At 34.2% G+C, this 21,820-nt stretch overlaps 1 protein-coding gene across 2 annotated transcripts in view; it reads right to left on the reverse strand.

Annotated features, from left to right (window-relative positions):
• Positions 1 to 21,820, reverse strand: part of LOC124360074 (arginine/serine-rich protein PNISR-like) — a 38,702-nt gene that overhangs the window by 10,612 nt on the left and 6,270 nt on the right. For both annotated transcript variants that reach the window (XM_046813353.1, XM_046813352.1), the window contains exons 4-10: positions 18,528 to 18,751; positions 14,088 to 14,241; positions 13,384 to 13,565; positions 13,075 to 13,251; positions 5,750 to 5,852; positions 3,965 to 4,021; positions 1,726 to 1,829 (exon numbers count right to left, since the gene is read on the reverse strand). In XM_046813353.1, coding sequence (XP_046669309.1) covers positions 1,726 to 1,829; positions 3,965 to 4,021; positions 5,750 to 5,852; positions 13,075 to 13,251; positions 13,384 to 13,565; positions 14,088 to 14,241; positions 18,528 to 18,751 — 1,001 coding nt within the window. The remainder of the gene's footprint in view (positions 1 to 1,725; positions 1,830 to 3,964; positions 4,022 to 5,749; positions 5,853 to 13,074; positions 13,252 to 13,383; positions 13,566 to 14,087; positions 14,242 to 18,527; positions 18,752 to 21,820) is intronic.

Genomic DNA, 21,820 nt, shown 5'->3' on the forward strand with positions numbered 1-21,820 from the left:
ATTTTGAGAATGACTAATTACTAAGCATAAAGAAAATATAGAAAAAGTTACCAAAGCTTATGTATTTTGCAATTAAAAATTAAATTGAGTTTATGTATTGTTAGGGTATCACTAATTGTTTAAGAACAAAAATAGTATATTAAGCTTATGAGAATGAGTAACTAACTAATAAAATAATAATTTCTGAGCAAGTTGACAGACAACCATTTTGATATTATAAAATAAACAAATAGTATTGACGGTGCTTCATTTGTAATTTGGCATCAATTCTAATGCAAGAAGTCATAAAGAAGTAGAAATGTCACGTTTACGAGGTGTGTCCAAAAAGTATCTGACCTTGACGTCTGGCATGAACTGACGTTACTCGGCGGCAACAGCAATCTGGTCCCCTTCAAAGTACTCCCCACCACAAGCCACTACCTCATTCCAACGCTCCTCCCATTTCCGGAAACACTCCTTAAATTCATTTTGCGGAATGGCTAACAGGTCCTTTGTCGCATTTTGTTTTATTTGTTCAACATCGTCAAATCTTTTTCCTTTCAAAGGAATTTCTAATTTTGGAAATAGCCAGAAGTCACAAGGAGCTATGTCAGGACTGTAGGGAGGCTGTCGTGGTGCAGGATCCAGTCACGACTTGTCCACAGTTCAGGTCGTTTCCTTCACACTGCATCTCGTAGCCGCCTTAGGACCTCAAGATAATACTCCTTATTCACTGTCTGGCCTCTTGGTGCATATTCGTGATGAACAACGCCGTCCTGGTAAAAAAAAACTGTCAGCATTGTCTTGACATTGATTCAACTTTGTCTTTCTTTTTTTCAGCCGTTGCTCTTCGCGAGTTTTCCACTGTGAAGCTTTTGTTTCAGGGTCGTAGCCACAAACCCATGACTCATCACCAGTAATAACTTTTTAAAATTTTTTAAATAGGGTCACTTTTTATCAAATCCAGATTGTCCTGTGCGATTTCAAGTCGACAGTTATTTTGGTCTTCTGTCAGCAGACGAGGAACAAATTTTGCCGTAACACGGTTCATTTTTAAATCTTTGTGTAAAATGTTACAAACTGACGTTTTGGTATTCCTAAATCTTCTTCCAGCTCTCGGACAGTCAATCGACGGTTTTCATTAATTACTGCACGAACACGTTCAACATTTTCAGCGTTTCTGGCCGTTGAAGGCCTGCCTGATCGGTCATCACTCTCCACTGATATGCGGTCATTTTTAAACCGCCTAAACCACTCTTTTTATGTGTATCGCCCATAGACACGTCACCATAAACTTTCCGTATCATAGTAATCGTCTCTGATGCTGAACTATCGTTTCTAATACCCCTTGTACTAGATTTACTAAGCATATATTTTTAATTGGTATATAAATATTTCAAATTCATAAAATCACACAGTAAACATGGGCAATACCCTGCATTTAACACGAATTGCTTGATTACTATTAAACAAATAAATGCTCAGCAATTTAATTAAAATTTTATTATTTATGAAAAAAAAAAAACTGACTACCTATTGCTTAAACAACGTTGGTCACTGGGTGTCATGTGCTAAGGTTTTTCGTTGCTCGCAATGGGTTAGACTTTATAAGTTTGTTTTATAATTGTAGTACAATAATCAAAATACTCTATTGAAAAATAAATAATTTTTTTATATTAACCTTAACATATTTTTACATACATAATAAAAAATTATTTTCTGCAGAAACCAATTTAAAAAACTTACTCTAAGCTCTTCATCTGAATCCACACCATTTTCCCTTTTTGAAGGCTTCTCATCTTCACTGTCTGCTGATGAATCCTCTGAGTCCGAGTCATATATCCCCAGTCCTAGAACACATTATTCTTCAAAATTCATGCTAAGCATTTAAGTTTCCTGAAAGTTTAGCAAATGCACCAATGAAAATATAGTGGAAATTCAGTTAAACTTATCAATTCAAATAGACATAACTTAGTTAATTAGTGAGTCACTAGACACTGATATTTAGAATTGTCTTGACAAAATCAGAATAATACTCATTATGTAATTGTAATCTGTGCTTTTAAAATAAGTCAGTTAATTCAGGTGCATTCAAACAAGCTAAAACACACACATAAATCAGTATTTATTTTATTAGTACTTCTTATTTATGAATATAAAAAAGAAAAAAAAATTATTGTCCCTCTAATTTGCTAAATTAAATCAGCAGTCAAATATCCCCTGGTTTTGATAAAAAATCAGTTACAAAAAAGCAAAACTATATCAAGTTCTTTTACTTTAAATAGTCGAAATAGATCATTCCATGAATAGTTTTGACATTTTAAACACAACATCGAGATCGAGTTTAAAGGTCATAAAGATGCAACAGTCAAAACTTATTTTATTCTTATTGCCCTGGTTCTAACGTTTTATTTTGATTGTATCATGTTGTCCTTAAATATATTTTCTAAACAATAGAGTGTTATAATCATTATTAATGAATTTTAAAATTATTAATTTAAAGTTTATAAATTAGTTACTACCAAAGTGGACTTGACAAAATTAATAACTTTAATAATAGTCTTAAACCGTATTACACCCTAGCAGATTAAGCAAAAGAAATTAGACAGCATAAATTATTAAGAAACGATGTAGTGTATTTAACCTTGACTAAACAAATCTCAATTTTAAGATTCTCGCAAAAAGAGCTTGGAACAAACTAAAACAGTACATACCTACCCTTACATCTAATGCTATGAAATAAAATTTTAAAATATTATCATGTTTTAATCCATTTCAAGCACTTTGCATATACAGTATAAGTAAAACAATTTAACCCTTTCCCATCAAAAGCTATACCAACAAGCCTACTTTAGACACCTGTACCTCCAACCAATTATCAATTTTGAACTGCTTTTTTTTACCAGAATTATTAACCCTTGTAAGGCCAACGGCCATATTAGACCCCCACGGTGAATGAAATGTAGTTTCATAGCTGACGAGTGATAATAATCAGAATTCCAAAAAGATCCTATCATGCTGTACTTTGTTGTCTACAATCAGAACTATATATGCAAATTGATAGCATTACAATTTACTGTAATGACTCACTATTTCACAGCTGATTGACATGGCACTTCTGCACAGTCAGTGTCTGTGTGGTAGTTATTCTTACATGGTATAATTTTATTTTTTATTAGGTCAATCTAATAGCTTCGGACCATTTGTAAGATATATTATTTAAAGAGCAGTAGTAAAAACAAGTATGTATATCATTGAAATATGCAAACAACTATTATTTTCTAAGGCTAAATGAGTTCAATTTTAATTTAGATATAGTTAATAGCCTTTATACTAAAAAAATTACTGTATTACATAAAATCACATTATAATTATGTCTGGACATTACATTTAACACAGGAAAATATTTTACATAATAGTGCTAAAAAATCATCCAAATTAAAATGTTCTGAAACAATAATTACATTATTTACTTTTTTATTTTATTTATATTTTATTAATTATTATAATTAAATTTATTTACTAGAGGAGTGCTTGTGTAATTCTTAATTAGAAGCAGAAGATTTATTTTTGTCACTTTGTTTTTCCTAACTTTTTTAAAGGGCATAATAATTGTTTATAATCATCATATTCTAAAATCAACAGATAAATCAACTTCTGAAAAACAATTATATAAACAGTTTTTAGTAACCTGAGATTGTTTATTATTCTCTTAATTACTGCGGGATGAACAAAGAATTTGTCTCAAATCATATTGATTGGTTTTTTTGTAAAAATGTGAAAAGTTTTAAAATAGTTTGGAGCATTTTATCTTACAGTTCTAAACTGTCAGTTGCCAAAAGATAGCTGTAACTCAATTTATATTAGAGCTAAAGAATATATATTTTGGCTGGAAATAAACAAGCTAATGAGAAAGAGTTAAAATGAATATTTGTAAAGGCACACACTGTACTAAGCCCTACAGAAAACAACCAGAAAGACTCACCTAGTTTGCCGGTAAGGGATGTTAAAGCTGGGGTGTTCCGCAGCTGTGTCGCTGGAGCTTTGATAAAAACAATAGTTAGACTGGAGTGACCTAAGTCATCCCGACAAACACTTACATACACAAACAAGGATTTCCTGGACTACGGGGGTAGTCCTGTGGGCAAAATCACATTTAATGACTAATCTAATTTACAGATCCAACACATTATCATATGGTAACAAAGACACAGACAATCTGAAAGAACATTGGATCTTGATGTTAAAGCTGTGGATCAAAAGTAGAGCTGTTTGAGAAAAATAATTAATAAATAAAAGTTCCATTAGTATACTTGTACCTAGATGGGAATATAAATAGTGGAGAAAAATAAGAGATTACAAACAGTAAGTTGTGTACATTAAAAATATTACATAATAACAGATTGACAATCTTGAAAGTGTATATAGTTCAAGTCTCTTCTGATGATATACAACAGTTCCATGCAGTCCCTTGACTACTTCAAATTTTTAAAACATACGTTTTTAAGTGTCAATAGACCTTTAGGTACTTTTCAACCTTTTTATAATGGTTACCATCTTGTATTCTGAATAAAATAATGTTTGCTTATCTGGAACATTTTGAATATGAGCATTAAAATTAAACCCAGAGAAAAGTCAGATTTACAATTGACTTTTAAACATGTTCTAATGAACTGTTCTGTTAGTTGTTCACATAGTCAACATCAATATACTAATCACATTGAGTAAGATTAAGATTAAAATTAGAAATTGAAATTCCAATGTTAAACCATTAAAGGCAACTTTTGGCCATCCAACAGTTTGAATTTCTATTTGAATTACATCGTTGATACTTGATATTTCTGAAGATAAAGTGAGTGGATAAAAATTGCACACTCAGATTCAATTAACATTATAATTGAAAGTTAGAACAAAAGAATAGAATTTTACTCTCCTGAAGTCCAGGATTGAAGTTAATATTTCATTTCTTATATTAAATTCATAATTAATTGCACACTTGGATTCAGATGAAGTAGAAAGTATATCACTTTATAATCGAAAGCCATAACACGTTGATTCTACTAGAGTCCGGGACTGTAATAAATATTGTATTTCTTCGGAGTCCATTTTGTGACACATAACTTGTGTATGAATAAACTAGGAGGCACAGTAAACGTCAAATGGTATTACAGTATGATTATCTCTGAGAAATTATTGAATACTAAATGAACAGCAATACTGTGGTTTGAATGACCCATTCATTATTCATCATTAAATGTTGAGGTGTTGTCTGGATTGAGAAAAAACTAACAAATAGTTTATAGACTAATCATTGTCCATGTTTCTAATCATATTGTGAAAGCAACTGTTAAATGACAAAAAGTTATGCAACAAAATTGACATTGATGTTTAGTCAAAATGTGTACTATGAGGTACAGTATAATGTAACAAAATGTTTCCATTCTATTACAGTTAATTATTTGTGATACTTTTTAGAAAACAAAAATTAAATAGGATTTGAATAACAGAATCGTCAGGAAATAACAACTAGTTTATATGAAACAACTTATATTCTAATACAAACCTATTAACAATACTATTACACTTGTTAAAACACCAGGAACTTTAAAATATCACAGATCACTTTCTCAGGATTTATGAATGTTTAGTTTGTTCAGTTTTCAGAAAAATTAGACTTTCTGTCAACTTAATGTTTTTTTAACCCTCTGGAATTCCGTAATGTTCAATGAGAAAATGCAATGTGAAACCAGCAGCTTTAGACCAATAGTACCTTTAGCTCGGAAGTCGGATAGTACCTCCTCGGCGATCTTTTGCATCTCCTCATTTGTTACCGTCATCAGGATGTCAGTGAGAACATACCTCACCTGCTGCATCTGCAATTACAAAACTGTCCAGTAACAAATACCAACCAAAGTTATAATTCCAGATGAATAAGTGCTGCTATGTTTATCAATGGCATGGTTAAACTACAAAACTGTGAATGGCTATTGGAATGGCTGAAAATTCTTCGTTCTTAGGCTTACAAGGCCAAGGTCATAACTGATATCTAAATTTTTTCCAGTTCAAACCATGCTTTCACAATCAATTTCAAGAATTTATTAATATTAAATGACAGAAATAATTACCACTTCTTAAGTTAATACTTAACGACTTTGGCAAGATTTTAAATGATCATTAATATTACATGTCAGCTGTGACTACAGCTTTTTCTTGCAAACAATTTCTTTTAAACAAGATCTTATTTTCCTAAAGTGTTTCATGTCTGGATCTAAAAAGGTTGCTTTAGGCAAATCTATTGGACAGGTATCATTGGCAATTAGGGAATCTGTGAGGTAAAAAGGTGAACGGAACAAGAAAGAGCTACAGACCAGAAAAGATACGATTGATACGTAGCCGGCAAAAGACTCATCAAAGTAGAATACTGAACAAATAAAGATACACACAATAAGTAATAATAACAGGGTAGCCACCAAAATTTTCTTTAACTCCTTATGTTTCCTCTTTGTTTTGATGATTATTTTTGTTTTTTTTTTACAGAGACAGGTTTGTAGAGTTTATACTTGTATATACAGTATACTTTTTTAATGCAAAACAGTTATTTTTAGTACCTTTTTCAAATTTTTGTTATTTTTATATACTGTCCATTAACTTATTGTCCCTATCCGTGTCCTAGTCATCATCACGGAAATAAAACCAATTGTCTTTATGTGTGTCGGTTATTTCCATGGTACAATAAACACTAGAAATAAAAATATAAAATACTCCAGGACAGGTGACATGCAACAAGAATAAGTGGCAGGTGTCTGCAATATGCAACTATGTGAACCCAACCAAGAATGCAAAAAGTCATGACCAAGGAAGTGCTGATATTTAGTAGAGAAGTCAGAAATACTTGTACGACATGCGGATGTCATAGAAATACTTGATGTAAGTACGTTATTATTAGGATAACATCCCAAACTTAGTGTTTTAACGTGTAATATGGATAGCTTAGCGTATGTTGGCAGAATCGAGATAGCTTGTACAAACAGCTGAGCGTATGGTAAGCCACAGTTATTGCGATTGCAATCTTTTGTAATGTGTGTTGTGTTTTGAAGTTGTACTGAATAAATGTCATTACCAATTAATATTCTTGTTTATTAAAGTACAGAGACTTCAACCAACAATCAGAATTTAGAAACGACAATATGCTTCTCGCGCAATACTACGGGAGACAACAGAATAAAACAGGACCAGTATAACGGTGTGTAATATATTTGGGAAAATACTATTACTTGATAATATAAAGCCTCCCAAAGATTCTATTTAAATATCAAGTTAGGGAGTGAACCAGAACTACTATTATTGTCTTTTACAAGGATATAGAAAAATAAACCGTAACAGTTGAATTTGCATTTTTTTCCTGTTAACCCATTGCGGATCACTGACGAGCTGGGCTCGTCACGCAGCGGCCGGGCCTAACGGCACGGTGACGAGCTCAGGTCGCAAAAGCGGTCTGCTTTTAAATTTCCCTCCATATAGTTCTGTTAATGTCTGATAGATCGGGCGATCGTCTTCACTTGTCTACTAAGAGTGTTTAACAACGGTCTACGTTTAGAGTTTTCAAAAGTTTTATAAATATCCTACAGATCGCAGTTGTATGTCGAAGTTGAAAATTCATTCATATGAGTTTACTCTCTGCTTTTTAGCGCTTCTGATTGGGTGTTTTCCTCAGTTGTTATTATAATACTTTTGAGGTTAGTGACACAACTAAATGACGTAGACGTACATGTTGGTGGGTTTAGTGTAGACAATGGCCCGGATGTTGCAATCGATTCACCCGAGCCGCTTTATTTAGACTATGATTCAGACATCATCCCTGCCACGCCGTAACCTTGCTCGCGTGTTATAGTTCCTACATCACGGATACCCCAGCAGGCCCATGTTCCATCTGAACGAATACCTTTGCAGCTGAATTTTCTAGTATACAATAGCGAGCGATACGATATTGCTGTTCGTGCGGCCGCTGACCGTGAATTAATTCGCGCCCGCTGGTGCCCGCGCGCCAAAACAGTACGATCCGCAATGGGTTAAGTCATTGATATCAATCAATTAATAATTATTAATACTGTATTATGGAGCCAATCCTGATTTATATGTTTTTTTCTTAGGACAAACATCTGAGAAATCTCTCATTACACTGTTTCTGGAGTGACAGAATATTTAGGATGGGTAAGATTGGGGGTAGGAGCCGCCTGCTATTGACATCCATGAGGAAGGGTTGTGAGATTTATTCTCAGTCATTTTGGAAGAAGGGAGAGCCAGTCCTCTAAAAATCTCTAAAGTCATAGCAGGCAGGGGTAGCAGAGCCTTATGTCTAGGCTAGCAATTGCCATTAACACTTAAGGAGCCCCACCAACTCCAACAGCCATCCTTCACAGCAGACTAAAATTTTTGGCTACCCTTGTACTTAAATATCTACATTTGTGGTTAGTGATATGCTGCTCATGGACATCCATCCAACCAACCAGTTATGAACCCTTCTGGGAGGATGATTGATATTTTAGTATTATCAAAATGACAACTGATATCATTATACATTTCATTATAATATTACATATTTAATTAACATAAACAATACTTAACTTTTGTACACTAAACTATTTAAGCAGTAGGCAAATAATTAAATATTGTGCATTTGCACTTCAGCTTGTGTATAACATTACACACTCTCGTTATCCATTATCTATGAGGGAGAAGCAGGATGGAGTGTTTTGGTAACAAAACAAAGGATCGAAATTTTGATTGACTGGTCATGTAGCCAGTCGTTAACACATTTACAGAGGGTTTTTAAGGGATTATGCTTATACAGGGTGTACATAAAGTCCTGCACGGGTATAATATTTTCTGAACGATAACAGATAAATCAACAAGATTTGGTACATCAATACTACACCTAAAAATCTACTTTTTGAAGGAACTATCAGTTTTCTGTAATATCATGGGGACGTCCCGCAAGGAGTCGGAAGGAAATCTTAAATAGGAGCATAGGTCAATATGCACATCATTTTAAAGGGCTTATCTAGCAGAGTTTAATGCCGCAAACCGCACTCAAAAAGATTGATCCAGTACAAAATGGCGGCTGTTCAAAGGTTTTACTTGGTTACATTTTATTAGTAGCCATAACCCTAGTAAAACAAAACTGCAACCAAACGAATACTGCAGCTAACTACTACATTATGCTTGTCAGTTGTACAGAAGTGAATTATGACGTTAGTTATCCTCAAGGGTTACAAATTTGGTCCTAATATATTGATAACGGGGAAATCTGATAACAGTAACATTTAGAAATCTCTTATCTTTGGGTCGCAGTTAGGACTTTCCTATTAGCCAGTCTATTCATAGTAGGCTATTCTAGTTTTCTTGTTTTAGTAGTGCTGTCCATCCTTTCTCATCAGTGCGCTTTAGTACAAAAGAGTTTGTCGTATTGCTTGTAGTTCTTCAACTACACTATGTCGCTTGACGAACGTGAACGTATAACACTTCTTATGATGGTTGGTTGGGGAAATAACAGACGATCACACGATGAAGCATGCCATTTATTTAATGACTACTTTCACGAGAGGCAGCCAATTTCTAGAACAACTGTAGGGAGAACTGTTCAACGCTTTATGGAAACAGGAAGTGTTTCCGATCGTCATAGGTCAGGAAGGCCCGCTACTGCGACAACCGAAGACAACTCTTTAGATGTATTGCAGTCATTTATTGAGAATCCGCAAGAGTCCCTACGCTCAGCGGCACAAACTCATGACATCTCTGTTACGTCTGTTAAAAAACTTCTGAAAGAGTCTAATTTTAAGCCTTATAAAGTTCATTTGGTGCAGGAACTCAACGAAGGTGATTTAGAATCGAGGTATAGAATTTTGTGAAACTATGATGGCCAAAATAGATGTAACGAAATTGATGTAATCAATATTGTGTTTTCGGACGAGTGTTCATTTATGCTGAATGGAAGCATAAACAGGCACAATTGCCGTTACTGGAGTAGCGAAAATCCTCACTGGATACGGGAGGCACATACGCAGTATCCACTAAAGGTGAATGTCTGGCTTGGTGTGATAGGTAACCAGTTTGTGGGTCCTTTCTTTATTGAAGGAAATTTAAATGTAATATCATACCAACGTTTGCCGGAAAATGAAATTACACCAGCACTTTGAAACATGTTTGGAGAACATTTCCAGAATATCTGTTTTCAACAGGACGGAGCACCCCCACACTACGGCATCGACGTAAGAGCCTATTTAAACACTGTTTTTTTGGCAAAGGTGGATCGGAAGGCGGGGGACTGTAGAATGGCCAGCACGTTCACCAGATCTGTCTCCATTAGACTATTTTGTTTGGGGTTTCCTTAAGGACAACGTCTACAAAACTAAGCCTCAAAATTTAAATGAACTGAGACAAAGAATACTTCAAGAATGTCAGACGATTCCTCAATTTGATCTGCAAAATTCTGTTAATAGTTTTTATGGGCGTCTTTCCAACTGTCAAATAACCGGAGGTGAACAATTCGAACATTTACTCTGAAAACATTCGGTAAGTAAACATATTTTTTAAATAAAACATTTGAACAGCCGCCATTTTGTACTGGATCAATCTTTTTGAGTGCGGTTTGCGGCATTAAACTCTGCTAGATAAGCCCTTTAAAATGATGTCCATATTGACCTATGCGGGATGGACAGCACTACTAAAACAAGAAAACTAGAATAGCCTACTATGAATAGACTGGCTAATAGGAAAGTCCTAACTGCGACCCAAAGATAAGAAATTTCTAATTGTTACTGTTATCAGGTTTTCCCCATGATATTACAGAAAACTGATAGTTCCTTCAAAAAGTAGATTTTTAGGTGTAGTATTGATGTACCAAATCTTGTTGATTTATCTGTTATCGTTCAGAAAATATTATACCCGTGCAGGACTTTATGTACACCCTGTATATTATGAAGGGCAGCATTTGCACTCGAAATATGTGAATCATATTGCTGAAATCACTAGTATGGCAACTACAGTATGTTCTTGTATTTATTTGCATTACATATAACATGTGTAATGACTGAATAGCCAACTGTACTACGAACTTTCTACGCTCTCACATGCTCTGAGAATGATAAAATGTCAGTGTTTATTATGACTTATTAACACTTTGAATCCCAAGCCCGAGCTCAGGCCGGGCTGTGTCAATATCGTCAATGACCCAAGCCCGAGCTCAGGCCGGGCAGTCTATTTTTAGTTCGTGGAGACTGGTAATTCGCATTACTGACGTTTTTAGAGGTTGTGTTATGTTTAGCAAGTCATATTAGACTAATTTTATTAGTCTTTGGTTATTTATAAACGGTTACAAGAAAAAAAATATTATAACAGAAATTGTGTAACAAACAGCTGATACGACACCGAGTCACCAATTACGCAGTTGTCAGCTGGTGCCGTGACATCTGCACTGTTTACACTAGCTTTGTGTTTTACAGTGAATTATAAGTTTTTTTAGCTACAGTTGTTTATAAAATTAGTATTTGGAGTGCTCAGTTATAGTTTTTATTATGTTATTTATCTTACGTTAGTCAAAAACTACGTATTTGTCTGCTAGTGCCGTGCCGTGCTGTACGTCTACTCGCTTTGTGTTTTACAGTGAAATAAAAGTTGTTTTAGTTATAATTATTTATACAATTAGGATTTTGTGTTGATCAGTGTTGTTTTATTATGTTATTCAACTCACACGCGTAAAATGAGTGAATTTTTGGATTCCAAAACAACGAAGCTTATCGTTGATACATTGTATCATACAGATTCTGACTTACAGGCAGACATTTTCCCGAAAAAATTCCTCCGACTGATAAGAAGGTCCATCCAACAAGAGTGTGTAAAGTTTGTTCAGAGAAAAATAAACAAACCACAGGCAAATCTGGAAGAAAAGAAACTGTGTGGTTTTGCCCAGAGTGTGACACTGCCCTCTGCCTTCCTGAATGTTTCAAATTATTTCACACTAAAGCTAACTTCTTGTAAATAGGACTACATTCTCTCTATTCAACTTTTCATCTGTGTTATTTACTTTGATTATAAATAAATATATTAGAACTACAACTTCTTGGCTTTATTTTGATGTGTAATATGTTATGGTTAGCTGAAAAGAATCATGAAGAAAAATGTATAAACAAACTTGTGCTTTATGTTCCAATTTTTATTCTTCAATATTTTACACACTTTTTATGGACTCAACATTTTCATTGATTTAAAAAAAATTTGATATATTTACCTTGGATATATATACATATATTTGGACTACAACTTCTTAGCTTTATTTTGATGTGTAATATGTTATGGTTAGCAGAAAATAGTCAAGAAGAAAAATGTGCAAATAAATTTATGAGTTATGTTCCAATTTTTTTTTTTCTTCAGTATTTTACACACTTTTTATGGACTGAATATTTGTATTGACTTCAAAAAGATACGTAACATTTTTAATAGTTTTATTTATATTTTTCTGCTTTTCAATTTGATATATTGGTTGCTAAGAAACTATAACTTAAAATTTTTTTACAATTTAACTAAAAAACCCTTGAAATGGCTGGGACAGCACATATAAATATTACTAAGAACCCGGGACTCAAAGTGTTAAGTGTAGTTTATCCAATGCCTCATACAACTCTATTATTATAACAAGCCATACTGTGTGCCATAGAAATATATACAATATTTCTGTGCACACATAAGTCCAAAAAGAACAGAGTTAACTTTACAACGTTAACATTAAAAGAAAGCTGCTGCAAAAGTTATACTGCTAGACCAAGATCAACATTCGAAATACATCAGACCACGATAATATCAAGACTAAATTACACATAACTTTAGATACCACATGATATTTACACCATATTTGTAAAAATATATTTTTAAAATTTTGTCTTAAAAAGAAAGAATCACATAATCTGGATTACTTTGAATAAAAGTACTATAGTAAAAAGACTACCATGTATAAATTTACCTATTGCACAAAATAAAATGGTGTTACTTGCCATCAAAGTGTTCACATAATTAAATTGTGTAATATAAAAATGTACTCACAACTTCTTGCATTATTTCTTCTCGAGATCTACGTTTAACTGGAGGAGGAGGCGAATATGACTTTGTAATGATGGGCTTTGGTACGACCGGGCTTGATGTTGAGTTGTCAAACCGTGATCTCCTGGGCTTGACTGGTGCTTCTTCTACTTCCTTCTCCGACTCCTCAGAGTCCGTCTCCTAATAATTACACAGAGCAAAAATATATTGAAGTATTAAAGAACAATAGGATGTTGTTTAGTATTGAGATTAATACAACCTGCACATTTTATCTCCTAAACCAAACCCTGCTTCGTAACGGTCAATACTTACAAATTTGCTTTTGACAGGAATACCAGCTGCTAAAGCTTCTTCCTCTTCTTGCTTCCTCCTTAAGATTTCTTCTTCCCTCTCTTTTAACTGTCTTTCACGCTCTATTTTCTTTTGTTTTTCTCGCTCCATCTTCTCTAGACCTTCCCTAATCCAAGCTGGGAGTTGTTTACGTTTTGCAGCATCTGGAACAAATTATTCTTGAATAATTTACAGAAGCTACAAAAAATATACCATTTTAAGACTGTTAAAGACAAAGCAATAAATTATTGTGCCTATCTGGATAGCACTCAGGTCATTCTGAATGTTACATCTTTGATATGGTGTAGAATCAAAATATTTAAGATCTTTGAAACAAACAATAGTTGCTATATTTATTTCATTTTTGAGAGTCACAAGGTAATCACATATGTTCATGATATTACATACTTTACGACCAGGCCAAAATTGTATGCGAGAACAAAGTTTTGTTTATATTTTTATTCATGCTCCAAAATTTGTTGTGTGCACGGAAAATGTGCGATTTTGTATGCTTTTGGGAAAATAATCATATCTATATAATTATTTATTCATAAGCTCTGGTTTTACGCGCTTTTATACCTATAGTATATTCTACTGAAAAATATATACCTAGGCCTACAAAAATAATCCATAATACTTGAGAGACTCTTTACAATAAATTTCTAAGAATTGTCAAAGTTGTTTACCTATGATTGCAGTGGTGTCGGGTTCCACCTCTTCCACTTTTGCAGAAGACGAAGAAGAAGATTGTTTGCGTGCTGAAGAACCCCTGTACTCTCCTCTCCACTGAGACGGTTTGTTCCTCACGAACGGTGCTGGCCCTCCTGACCAATAGCCTTGCTGGATTAACAAAAATGTATATTTATGTTGTAAATTTAACAGAATAAATGATCATTTAAAAATCCAATTTATAATTTACCAATACTACAGTACTATTTAATAGAAAGGAAATTCTTCAGTTTCAATGGGTTGAATACTATCTAGCTATGTATAACAATTCAATTGTAAAGGCTGATTTACATTAGTCGAGTAAGCTCTTCCCAGTTTACTCGTATGTTTTAGAAAAAACTAATTATGGCTGTTTCAGAAGAATCTGTGTAAACCATTCTGATAATTCCCACGGAAATGTGCAATACCATAAGTAATTGCTTGAAATAGATGTAAATGAAATGGTGGAAGAGGAAATAAGCAGAGAAACTCGTTTGAATAAGAGATTGAACTAAGAGAAGATACTCATGGTAGATCTGTTATGCTATGTATCTGAGCACTCTTTGGTGGAAATTAAAGAGTATGTCATTTTCTAAGATAACACTGGATAATTTGGATACCCTTTTAGATCTGATTTGTGTAAAAGTTTGAACACAAAAAAAAGACTGAAAAACTCATCAGTTGTTAAGGTTGTTAATTAAGGTAACAAATCAGAGTGAATTATTTATATTTAAGTACCAGGTCTGTCCAAAAAGTATCCGACCGCCGACCAGTAGGCGGCTGCGGCGTAACCGACTGACTCGAACCGGTTATTGGGGGGGAAGCGCGAGCCTACTCCTTTCCATATCAGGCATTGAATATGATCCGGTCACTCAGTGAGTCATAGTGTTCTGTTCCATACAGTACTGCCGTGTGTGTGCGACGCATTACAATATGACTGAACGTGTTGAGCAGCGCATTTGCATTAAATTTTGCCAAAAACTTGGCCATTCAGCATCAGAGACGATTACTATGATACAGAAAGTTTATAGTGACGTGTCTATGGGCGATACACAAAAAAAAAAAGAGTGGTTTAGGCGGTTTAAAAATGGCCACATATCAGTGGAGAGTGTGACCGATCTGGCAGGCCTTCAATGGCTTCAAAGCAGAAAATGTTGAATGTATTCGTGGGGGGGGGGCCCAATTAACGAAAACCGTCGATTGACTGTCCGAGAGCTGGAAGAAGATTTAGGAATACCAAAATCGTCAGTTTGTAACATTTTACACGAAGATTTAAAATTGAACCGTGTTTCTGCAAAATTTGTTCCTCTGCTGCTGACAGAAGACCAAAAGAACTGTCTACTTGAAATCGCACAGGACAATCTGGATTTCATAAAAAGTGACCCAGGGCTATTTAAAAAAGTTATTACTGGTGATGAGTCATGGGTTTATGTCTACGACCCTGAAATAAAGGCTCAACCTTCACAGTTAGTCCGGTAAAATAAGGATGCAACCTCGGAATGAAAGATAATAAGCTAAAAATTTGCATACGTCTTTATTTTGATTGTATAAAACTTACCTCAAAAGTCTCATATAATCACGTGTACGCGACTTAAGATATTTAAGGTCAAAGGTCACGAAAATCAGTTTTTTCCAAATATCTCGTTTCCCTTACGCTAAATGGCTTTGAAGGTTGTTAGAGAAATTGTAAAACGGAAAATTCTCTTCAACTTTTGTCTGAAGTAATTTTATGTACATTCAACCCTTTTTGAGATACAGCGCAAAGAGTAGGGGACTGCTTACCTGTATATACCATAATGCGAGGTCAGCTAGTAGAATACAATAAATAAATGAATTATATTGTTAATATTCACTTACTATTATTATTATTACTTAATACTATTATTAATGTTATTATTATTATCATTATTATTAAATTTTTATTATTATTTATTATTTAATATACCATATTTATAGATATTAATTATAAATTGTATATTCTCTAAATAATACTTATTTTATTTTTACCAAACATACAATATTAAAAGAAATATTTCAAATGAATTTTAATTATATATTTATTTATTGATTTTCATAATAACTTCTTGCAAAAAATATAATAAACTGTTCGGTATTTCTCCATTAACATCGTCTAGCATTTGATTTGGAGGTGGATAAGACTTTGTTTCAACTACAGATGATCGAATATCTTCTGTAATAATCGCCGCAGCAGCTTCTACTATTCATAATCATTCTTCTTCGGGTGGGCTTTTTTTTATTCTCGTACCAAGCTTTGGATAAAATATTTGACTGTGTGTCACGGAAAGATATAATAGTGAATGACTCAACCTTAGTTGTAATTATTATATCAGTCAAATACTTCTCCCTCAGTTTAGAAATGATAGTCTTATCATCCGGTACGTACTCCGTAGGAATATCTTTAAACTCTTTTAATGTAAATTGCGAATCATTATTATTTTCTATATAAAAAAATCTCTTTCATGGCCTGTGTGATGTTATCATCTTTGCGATGCTTTTTATCAGTAGGTATTTGATTTAAAAAACGAGAGTAGCAAATAGCATGATATTTAGCCTCAGCAACTACCAAGTCATGTTCAAAAAGTGTATGATTTTTGACTAATTTTCCTAACAAGTCGCCTCTTTCTTCAGCTTTCGTCAAAACATTATTTTTAAAATCAAGATTACTTACTTTACTGATGGTGCATTTATACTTTTCTTTTTTTTCTGCGACTTCATCAGCTACTTGACCACAAAACAAGCAAGATGTTTTAAAATCAAATACCTCTTCTCGTTTTTTATGAGGTGAACTTTCTGCAGTTGGAGTTTCATCGTCTCCTGCACGTTGCTTCGATGCAGCAATTGAATTTTTACTTATATACACTTTTCGACAATCAACATGCACCATCACAGAAGTCAAAGTATTTAAATAATTTATATAACCGTCATTTCTGTCAATACTTGCTGTTTTTAATGTTTGTAAACCACGCACAACACTCACAGAAGCACTGTCTGAAATTAATTTATTACAAATAAAACAATAATCAGCCATTGCAATTAAGATACACTCAAAATCATACATCTGTTAATGCTAAGATGTCGTTTTCAACTAACGGATAAAATAAATTTTTATCGGTATAGAAATACTAACAGAGAGAAATATCCTACCATTCCCATCATCAAGTAAAATATCTCACCACCACTACTGTACTTATACATAGAAATTCCAAACTCATTCATTACGGTGTGTAGAAAGTAAAAAAAAAACCGGTCATATATAACAATGGAGCATCTGATACAGCTTCGCAGAAACAGCAAACGTTGTACAAGAGATTTTTATTTCGAGATATAATATTCATAGTAATATAGTATGCAAATTTTTAGCTTATTATCTTTCATTCCGAGGTTGCATCCTTATTTTGCCTTATTTTACTGATTTAAGTGGAAAACTCGTGAAGAGCAACAGCTGAAAAAAGCAAGACAAAGTCGAAACAATGCTGACAGTTTTTTTTGAACAGGACGGCGTTGTTCATCACGAATATTCTCCAAGAGGCCAGACAGTGAATAAGGAGTATTATCTTGAGGTCCTAAGGCGGCTACGAGATGCAGTGCGAAGGAAATGACCTGAACTGTGGACAAGCTGTGACTGGATCCTGCACCACGACAACGCGCCAGCTCATTCCTCAAATCTTATTCAGCGTTTTTTGGTCAAACACGACAGCCTCCCTACAGTCCTGACATAGCTTCTTGTGACTTCTGGCTATTTCCTAAATTAAAAATTCCTTTGAAAGGAAAAAGATTTGACAATTTGAACAAATAAAACAAATTGTGACGAAGGACCTGTTAGCCATTCCGCAAAATTAATTTAAGGAGTGTTTCCGGAAATGGGAAGAGGGTTGGAATAAGGTAGTGGCATGTGGAGGGCAGTACTTTAAAGGGGACCAGATTGCCGTTGCAGTTGAGTAACGTCAGTTCATGCCAGACGTCAAGGTCGGATACTTTTTGACACACCTCGTAAAATATATAAACAATAATTGGTAGTGTTTGAGTTAATAAAGTAAAAATAAGTGTGTTGGGGTCAGGAGAGTTCTGAAAAGTGATTGTGGACTCTCCTGTATTCTCGCCAAAACTAACTGACTAACCTGTCAGCTGGATCTTGAATTCAACTCATTTTTCACTCGACTTGCTCATTTGTCAACAGTACGAGAGTTAATGGTCGTGTACTAATTCACCTTACTACTCGGCTTTGTACTCAACTTAAGTAAATCAGCCTAAAATACTAACACATATTTGACTTAGTACTGTAATTGTAATCTTCCTCATCATTCATTAAGAAAATCAGTAACCATACAACTAACAAACAAAACTTTAAATGTCAAGTGCAAACCATAATCTAAATACTGAAGGAAGTAATAGCAAACCTGTTCAAAGTTCTCAGACGTTACGGGAGCACCATGGTTGTAATCGAACGTGGTAGTCGTAGAAGTGTCGGTGGAATAGGATGGTGCAGTAGTAGGAGGTGCGAAAGTGTATGGGACAGCCTTATCAGGGGGCACAGCGGAGCCCACTGCCCCCGATGGAGCCCCACCACCCCACCCCCAGCCCCATTGCTGCCAATTGTTCCAACTCCCCCAACTACTTCCATCTGCCCAACAAATAACCTTAAACTAAAAGCTTGCTTTATTTTTGCACAAAGGCTAAGCTAATAAATATGCATAATAATTTGTTTATAAAATAATACAATTTTAGTTAAATTTCTGTTGTAGATGATTTAATACATAATGTAGCCTACAATTTACAGTAGGTAAGTTAATGTTTTTCACACATTTGTTGTAATCATTCATTAATTTACGAACATTCGTTGAATGTTAGTACAGATTTAATTGTTGCATTGGATTTTAAATCGTTGACATATTTTATTGCATTGTCTAACTTAAACTTTAAAATTTTCTCTAATGTGTCAAACATTGAAAACCATAATCTTTCAATATGGTGATATTCGTTTTTGGTTGGATTAATTTTTTGTACATATATTTAAATTCTTTTAGTCACAGCTCTTTAAGATAAATTTCCTGAGGATAAGAACTTTTTGTGTTTATTCCCCGGGGGGGATGGGGTTTGTAGACATTTAAAGTAGCAATCAGGACTCTTGAGATCATTTAAAATGACTGGAGATAAAGATATATATTTTTACAGTACATTTAAAATAGACTTGTAATTCAAGAGAATGACTAGTAACAATTATTAAAGTTTTATTTCAATAAAAAAAATTGTAACTTTTAAAATTATTTTTCATCTAAGACATTTCAACGGTTATAACTAACTTATCATCCATATCATGTCCAAGGGTAAAGTTAGTTATAACTAAAAACTAAAACTAAATTTTTTCTACACAATGCTCCTTACCTAAGGAGACAAATTGAAGTCATAAAATACAAAGTAGTAAAGCTAAACCTACAGTTGTTTACAATGTTCATATTTCTGAATGCGAATACACAACCTGCTTAAATAGTGGATTCGTGTGGGTGACCAATTTCTACATTCAGGTAATGAATCCATTTCAAATATCATTCCCTTTGTAGAAAATGCTTTTTGCAAAAAAGGGTACATGGTGAACAAAATTGTGAAATAAGCAGAATAATTTGAGTTTAAGGCATAAAAAAATATTATTATTTAATTATGTAATAATTCATTACAAAATTTGTCATTTTCATAAGTTTTTATTCATTGTATATATGTATAAAATCAAATTTTTGGAAAAAATTTACATTATTATATATTCAGTCACTTTTATTAGCCAAGTTACAAAATTGACTTTAAATAACTGTATATTTCTATAGAGTGATAAACTTTTGTTCTAATTTTCTTGTCATAAGATAAGGTATTATTTTAACTCTTTTAAAGTGGAACTTTTTTATCTCTTTTCGGACGAAACACGGGCACTGCCTGGTGTCCTGTAGTGCCACTAGAGAACGAATCACAGGCACTGCACGGCTAGCATGTACGTCTCATTTCACTGACGTATGAGATTAGTTCGGTGGGTTCTACTGGCTCTGCATTGTGCTACTACCTCTCAGGAATATTTTGAACCATTTGAAAAAATATTGCAGCTGTTTTATTTCAGTATGTTTACTGGTTTGTGGACGAGCAACAAAAGTTCCACCTGAGTGAATTGTCTGCCGATGTAAACAAACTAGTCAAGCCACTGTGAATCAGGTAATCCCAATCTAAAATAGTTCACTGAAATGCTAGCAGGTTCCATCATTATGTACATGTATGAATGAAATATCTGTCAATCTGCTGCTAGTAATATTTTTGGATGACATAAATGTATCCATCAAACCATCTTAAAGGGTTAGAATTTAAAAAATTTAAAAACGAGTTAACTCAATAAAAAACAGACTACAACATCTTGAAAAGTTCTGTTATACAATGTGTCCCACAAGTGGCACAACATAACAACAACAACAACATAATAATAGACATAATACGAGGTGTGTCCAAAAAGTATCCGACCTTGACGTCTAGCATGAACTGACGTTACTTAGCGGCAATGGCAATCTGGTCCCCTTCAAAGTACTCCCCTCCACAAGCCACTACCTTATTCCAACGCTCCTCCCACTTCCGGAAACACTCCTTAAATTCATTTTGCGGAATGGCTAACAGATCCTTGTCACATTTTGTTTTATTTGTTCAACATCATCAAATCTTTATCTTTTCAAAGGAATTTTTAATTTCGGAAATAGCCAGAAGTCACAAGGAGCTATGTCAGAACTGTAGGGAGACTGTTGTATTTGGTTGATGTCGTGTTTGACCAAAAAACGCTGAATAAGATTTGAGGAATGAGCTGGCGCGTTGTCGTGGTTCAGGATCCAGTCATGGCTTGTCCACAGTTCAGGTTGTTTCCTTCGCACTGCATCTCGTAGCCGCCTTAGGACCTAAAGATAATACTCCTTATTTACTGTCTGGCCTCTTGAGAGCATATTCGTGATGAACAACGCCGTCCTAGTAAAAAAAAAACTGTCAGCATTGTCTTGACATTGCTTCGACTTTGTCTTGCTTTTTCTGGCCGTTGCTATTCGTGAGTTTTCCACTGTGAAGATTGAGCCTTTGTTTCAGGGTCGTAGACATAAACCCATGACTCATCACCAGTAATAACTTTTTTAAATAGCCCTGGGTCACTTTTTATGAAATCCAGATTGTCCTGTGCGATTTCTTTTGGTCGACAGTTCTTTTGGTCTTCTGTCAGCAGCAGAGGAACAAATTTTGCAGAAACACGGTTCAATTTTAAATCTTCGTGTAAAATGTTACAAACTGACGATTTTGGTATTCCTAAATCTTCTTCCAGCTCTCGGACAGTCAATCAATGGTTTTCATCAATTGCTGCACGAAAACGTTCAACATTTTCAGCATTTCTGGCCGTTGAAGGCCTGCCACATCGGTCATCACTCTCCACTGATATGCGGCCATTTTTAAACCGCCTAAACCACTCTTTTTTTGTGTATCGCCCATAGACACGTCACCATAAACTTTCCGTATCATAGTAATCGTCTCTGATGCTGAATGGCCAAGTTTTTGGCAAAATTTAATGCAAATGCGCTGCTCAACCGGTTCAGCCATATTGAAATGCGACGAACACACACGGCAGTACTGTACGGAACAGAGCGCTGTGACTCACTGAGTGACTGGATCGTATTCAATACCTAATATGGGA

The sequence above is a fragment of the Homalodisca vitripennis genome, chromosome 4 (genome assembly GCF_021130785.1).
Source record: "Homalodisca vitripennis isolate AUS2020 chromosome 4, UT_GWSS_2.1, whole genome shotgun sequence".
Lineage (NCBI taxonomy): Eukaryota > Metazoa > Arthropoda > Insecta > Hemiptera > Cicadellidae > Homalodisca > Homalodisca vitripennis.